The 6,433-nt window shown below is 43.1% G+C and overlaps 1 protein-coding gene across 1 annotated transcript in view; it reads right to left on the bottom strand.

Annotated features, from left to right (window-relative positions):
• Nucleotides 1-5,683: 5,683 nt before the first annotated feature.
• The window catches only part of LOC121697519 (MAP7 domain-containing protein 2), a 16,327-nt gene continuing 15,577 nt past the window's right edge, over nucleotides 5,684-6,433 (bottom strand). Inside the window, exon 6 of the mRNA XM_042079061.1 lies at nucleotides 5,684-5,915. Coding sequence (XP_041934995.1) covers nucleotides 5,826-5,915 — 90 coding nt within the window. The 3' untranslated portion in view covers nucleotides 5,684-5,825. The remainder of the gene's footprint in view (nucleotides 5,916-6,433) is intronic.

Below are 6,433 nucleotides of genomic sequence, written 5' to 3'. Positions count from 1 at the left end.
GACGAGTGACAAGGAGAGAGAGAGAGGGAAGGGGGGGTGACCCTTTAACCTGTGTGTTTTAGATATACTGTAGAAACTCATGAGGGGAAAGAGGTTTGAGAGTTTGAGTTCTCGTCTGCTCTGCCAAAGCACCAATACCAAGGCAAGGCAATTTTATTTATATAGCGCATTTCATGCACAGCGGCAATACAATGTGCTTCACATAAAAAGTATTAATGAATAGACAATAAAAACATAAGAATAAAGAATAATGATAATAATCATTAAAAAAGTAAAAGATAATATATAAGCTCAAGAAATAAAATAAATAACGGAGACACATACAAAGCATAGTACAGTCAGTTAAAAAAAGGCATCTGAAAAAAGTTTTGTCTTAAGTCTAGATTTTAAACAGACAATAGTTAGGGCAGTTTTGATGCCCTCTGGAAGCTGATTCCAGAGTCGGACTACATAGTGGCTAAAAGCTGCATCACCCTGTTTGGTTCTGACAATAGGTTTTACTAATAGATTTTTTTGTTGTGATCTGAGGGATCTGGGTTGTGAATATTGGTGAAGCAAGTAAATATTTTGGCCCTATTTTAATGACTAAAAATAAGTAGCAGTGCTTTAAAATCAATCCTATAATGTACTGGGAGCCAGTGAAGAGATTTCAATACAGGGGTGATGTGGTCGGTTCTTCCTGAGTGGTCAGTGAGAACTCTGGCTTCTACCAGCACAGGCACCCGCATGCCCACTCAAGGGACTCTTTAAAGAGCTTAAAGGAAAACTCTGGCAGTTTTGCACATAGATCTCTGTTTCTTGAAGTCACCGAGTACTGTCTTTACGAGAAAAACAAATAAAACAACTGGTTGCAGCAGCCAACAGCTAGAGAAGCCAGGCACCTACAGTACAGTGCTACACTCTGGGTGTTTGATTTTAAATATGTTATCCTTTAAACACAGAAAAAGACTAACTAGAAGATGAAGACAAAGAGCAACAGATTGGAAAAGAGGGAATGGAAGTAACCCTTGGGCATGTTTTAGATTTAAGCAATAAGCCCTGAGAGGCCCTAGGTTACACTGATTCTACAACACCTAAGGGGTGTTGTTAGGCACGAACGCCCCACGAACACCCCTTAGGTGTTGTAGAATCAGTGTAACCTACGGACTCGAGTGGCTTTTCTAAAACGGTCACTATAAATACCTGGCAAAATTTCATAAAGTGAAGGCACAGCAACCAGAATCATTCTTCCGCCAATAAATATATTTCCTCTATCTGAATGGTTGCCAAGCAACGTCGAGGCACAGCTACTTTAACTTTTGTATCAAGTTATGTTAGTGCAGTAATATAGAACGAAATGCGGTCAAGGTGTATGTTTATGCTGCATTTTACAACGACATCGAACGCGATTCAATCACAATCAAGAACCGGAACTATCAGTTTTAGAAATATACCCATGAGTGTAAAAAAGGTTTGTGATCTCATCTGCTCCACCAACACCAGCACAAACCTAACAACCCTCATGTCCTCTCAAGGGACTCTTTAAAGCAACACAATGCAGTTCTTCTGCCTCAAAATAAAGGCTTCAAACTCCTTTTGATGCTACAATGACTTATAATATCATGGAGAATGAGGTGTCTGACATTGCCAGTGCCTGCCTGGAATGCTTGATATTGCACTACAACATTGTTGATCCCACCCATTTAATTGTTTTTGACAAACTGGGTAATGTCTTAGCGCTAAATAGCATTGAATATTGACGCCAAGGGCCATATATATTACTTCTTCCATGGTGTTGCTTAAAGGATTTTACTTTCTGTAAACACAGAAAAAGACAAACAAGAAGAAAAAGACAAAGAGGAACAACAAGAAGAAAAATAAGGAGGGGACATGACTCTTTTCCCCCCTGCATGTTTTACATTAGAGCTAAGACTCTCAGTCCGACCCAGGGTCAGACAGAATGTGCACGGGCTCGAGTATGGTCAGGCTGGATTTTTAGGGCCTGTTCTCATCTCTACATAGATACTGATGAGGGTAGAGAGGTTTGTGTGATCTCACTCCAACACCAGAACTTGTCTGACAATCGCAGGGCCCTCAAACCCACTCAAGAGACTCTTTAATGGGCTGAAACACACAAAGGGAGAGCAGAGGAGGAGGAAGGCAGAAAAGAGCCAGTAGAAAGTGGAAACACTATGAGGGGACATGGTAGCCCGGGTGCCAGCCGAACGTAGCCCCGCCCACAACATTTGAGGTCGGGAAGTTCGGTCTGGCATTGCTCCGTTGTGGAGCAACTATGCTTAAACCAGAGCGGTTCGGACCAGAAAATCTCCTGATCGGTTTTGTTCTGAGCTGAAAATGCAACTGTGTTTAACAGTGGACAGATGTAGGTTGCTAGTGACAAAATATTAGATTTCAGTATGACACGATGTCTTTGTAAAATTATGTTTAATTACAAAGTGTTTCATTCATCCTGGATCTCCCTAACAGAAACGCTGTTGCTAGAAGGTAGACAATAGATTTCGCCATAGCGTCTGTTGTTGAAGATATTGACAGTGCAATAGCTTTAAAAAACGACCAGAAAACAATGTTAAGACAATTGTGGAGAAGAAAGATGGTTTGGGTGTTCTTCCTACAGTTCTTCCCCTATCGGTTGAAACAAGCCACATAATCACATCCCAATGGAGCAGTATCAGACTCATATTCTGACTAGAATTCTGAGTATAACAACGTCAGGCTAGGGACATGGCCCATTTCCCTGTATGTTTTAGATCGAAACACATGAGGGTCAAGAGGTGTGTGATCTCATCCACTCTGCAGAAGCACCAGCCCCAGAGCAGGCCTGACTGCCTCAATACCCTCATACCCACTTAAGTGGCTCATTAAGACACTTAAACACAGCAGGAGAAGAACAACAGCAGGAACATAGGGATGTGAACCTTTACACTTTAGAGAGGTATAGAGAGAGCAGGAACATGGGGATGTGAACCTTTATACTGTAGAGAGGTACAGAGACAGCAGGAACATGGGGATGTGAACCTTTATTCTGTAGAGAGGTATAGAGACAGCTGAGACATGCAATCTTTGAGAGGAGAAGAAAAAAGCACAAATGAATGTGTTTTATTCTAATTGTCTCATTGAAACCAGACCAAAAGTCCCAAAAGACTCAAAGTGCTCCATGCCAAAGAAATGTTCTGGGTGACATGATTCTCTGATATGATCGGATATTAAATAAATGTTTTAGCGCAGCTTTTTGACTTTCATTCAGGGGATATCAGTCACATCTGTCCCACGGTCTCTCCCCACTGTGTCCGTTTTGTCTAGCGGGAGTGAGAGTGTCTCACTAAGGAGCTGTTGGAGCCAGCTTGGCTTTGGGGCAGATCCAGATAGTGTGTGTGTGTGTGTGTGTGTGTGTGTGTGTGTGTGTGTGTGTGTGTGTGTGTGTGTGTGTGTGTGTGTGTGTTTGCATGCATGACAGTGCACGAGTGTGTGTGTATGCGTGCGTGTGTGTGTCTCAGTGCAGACACAGGGGTGGATTTGGGACAGATCTGTCCTGCAGTATCAGCTTCAGACTGACTTCCAGACAGAAAGAGATATAACAGGACCTCCAGTTCAGCTGCAATCACTCACCCACTAAGGCTGCTTTGCTTTTCCCACTTTAATCTTGCGCTTATTATTGGCACTGGTAAGGGTAATTTCATTTTGGTGACTGTATATTCATGTTACCATGTCAACACAGCCAAACACATACACACACACACACACACACACACACACACACACACACACACACACGCACACAGGCACACTGTGTGGGTGCGTGTGAGTGCGTGTGTGTGGGTGCGCGTGATTGCGTGCGTGTGTGTGTTTGTGTATAGAACAGGAATGTTGCCAAAATCCTCCCTTCCTACCAACCGGTGGATCAATCAAACGTCATGTCAAACGCCTTATTGAGCAATCTACCAGCATGTTCATTGCTTTGTCACGCAACAACAAATTTGCAGTCTACCTATCCGGAGATTTTGTTTTAGGTGCATCTTGTCTGTTTGTTTGTCTTTAAACATAATTTTCTACTAGCTTAGATTTTAGTTTTACATTCTGTTGCAAGCAACGCTTAACATGACCAACATAGTGCTACCAACTGTGGTTAACTAGTGTCGATAGCGCATTGCGAGTGGTTGTGAACCATAGGAACTTTTAGGAACTTCAATCGTAGCCTGTAGACAAATTGGAATAAATGTGAATTTATGATAAGCCTGTCAGTTCGACCGGCGACCCACAGCTGGATAAGCAGGTACCCGCAGTCTGCATTGCCAGACACTGCGAGCTTCTCTGTCCGCTGGTGTTTTACTGAAAGGTCCAAGCAGTCCACTACAAACAGTCCACCAGCCTTCATGCCATTTCAATTCTGGGCACATGTTGGATATGTGTAAGTACATGTACGCATATGTAGGCAATTATTCTGATACATGTCAGTAAGGCGGATGGTATGACGTTTGGTTGGTCGATTAAGTGGGCAGTCGGAAGGTTTTAGGCACGATTCCTGCGCCGTGTGTGTGTGTGTGTGTGTGTATGTGTGTGTGTGTGTATTTGTGCGTGTGTGTGTGTGCGTGTGTGTATGCGTGCGTGTTTGTGTATGCATGTGTGTGTGCGTGTGTGTGTGTTAAGAGTGTGGTTCAGGCCTCATATGTCTGTCTGAACCTTGCTTGCATCCGAACCCATCCCGAACCCGACAGGCTTTTTCATTTTTATGTCTGAACCCGACCCGAGCTCAGTTATTCCCATGCTTGTGATTTATGTTCAAGTTTGTCAAAACTTGTCAAAATGGAGTTCTTCATGGTCTACAGAATCAGATGAGCGTGCACGCATGCAGGAGGTCATATACAGCGCACATTAACACGAGGCCCAAGCAAGCATAGCCTATTGAAATAGAATTCTAGTCTTACCACTGACGAAAATGTAGGTCTTGAAATGAACTGCAACAGTCATTGGGCATGTAAAAAACGGGAAAAAATGCTGCCTTTTTAGATATCTAACAGGGGAGCGAGGCATCGTCTAATCAAAAATGCTGCCTTATAACATACCTTCGTTTTGACAAATTTTGAAGGCAGCATAGATGTATCCTTCATGCTGCTTTCAATGTCCAAAATCCTATTTTATTGTGAGTAATCAAACGTTACGTTATTCTTTCTGGTATCCTGACAACGGCGTTCTGTGTTGCTATCTTGCAAGGCTGTCCGAAACAAAGTTCGTAGCCGGTACCTTGATGCCTGCTACGGCAAGTGACTTGGTAGAGAGCTGAAGACAGCGAGGCAGCAGATAGCTGCCTTATATTTCGTACAGACCCTTTGTGTTTACCACATACCTCCACCTAGTAGACTTCCTTTAGTTTTTTTTTGTCTTAAAATCTCCCGATAGGCTAACAGCTTCTTTTTTTAACGTCACCCAAGATATTCTGTCTTGCCGTCTGAAATGCACATGCGTTGTCACGGCTACATAAACAAATCTTGCAGACAGGAAGAAGACTGTTCTTTTTTGAAATCTTATTTTATTCTCAAAAAAAACAAACTTTTGCATCATGTGAAGCAGACCTGTTGGTTACCCAACATAATTTTAGCTATTGAAGCTATTTTAAATGTAATGTAATATCGCTCCGATGTGTCCAAACCCAAGCTGAACCCGAGTATAATTTCTAAATATTTGTCTGAACCCGATATGACAGACACTCAGATACTGTGTGTGTGTGTGTGTGTGTGTGTGTGTGTGTGTGTGTGCGTGCCTGTGTTCAATGGTAAACACCAAACACATTTTCTTTGCTGCTGCTGCAGTGATGTGAGATCCACTTGCGGCTACATTCTGATAAGCAGTTGGTCCACCATCTCTCTGGTGCACTCCGGGTCACGACCCAGCTCCTCCACCAGCACCTTCCTCTGGAAGTTCTGGAGAGAGAGAGAGAGAGAGAGAGAGAGATGGAGAGGGAGGGAGAGGGAGGGAGAGAGAGAGAGGGAAAGATATGGAGAGAGATAAGGAGTTTAAGACAGAGGTGGAAGAAAGAGAGAGAGAGAGAGAGGGAGGGAGAGAGAAAGAGAGAGAGGGAGATGGAGAGGGAGGGAGAGAGAGGGAGGGAAAGATATGGAGAGAGATAAGGAGTTTAAGACAGAGGTGGAAGAGAGAGAGAGAGAGAGAGAGAGAGAGAGAGAGAGAGAGAGAGAGAGAGAGAGAGAAAGTTGAATTGTATACAATATCCAGTTTTGGGACTTTTTTTTTCTTTTGAGTTCGGAATCCAACTTTACGGTACAATACTTTTATAGATACAGATTACATATGCAAAACGTACATGGCAATATGAAGCAGTCAGAACGTGTATTCTGGAAATAGCGAGGGATAGAGTAAAACGGGGGAAAAGGGAGAGGAAAAAAGAGATGCCTCCGGAGCAGTGTGAGCTCGGCGCTGAGTG

Source organism: Alosa sapidissima, chromosome 22, assembly GCF_018492685.1.
Source record: "Alosa sapidissima isolate fAloSap1 chromosome 22, fAloSap1.pri, whole genome shotgun sequence".
NCBI classification, from domain to species: domain Eukaryota; kingdom Metazoa; phylum Chordata; class Actinopteri; order Clupeiformes; family Clupeidae; genus Alosa; species Alosa sapidissima.
Note: the sequence above shows the minus strand (reverse complement) of the source record. Positions and strands in the feature narration are given on the sequence as shown.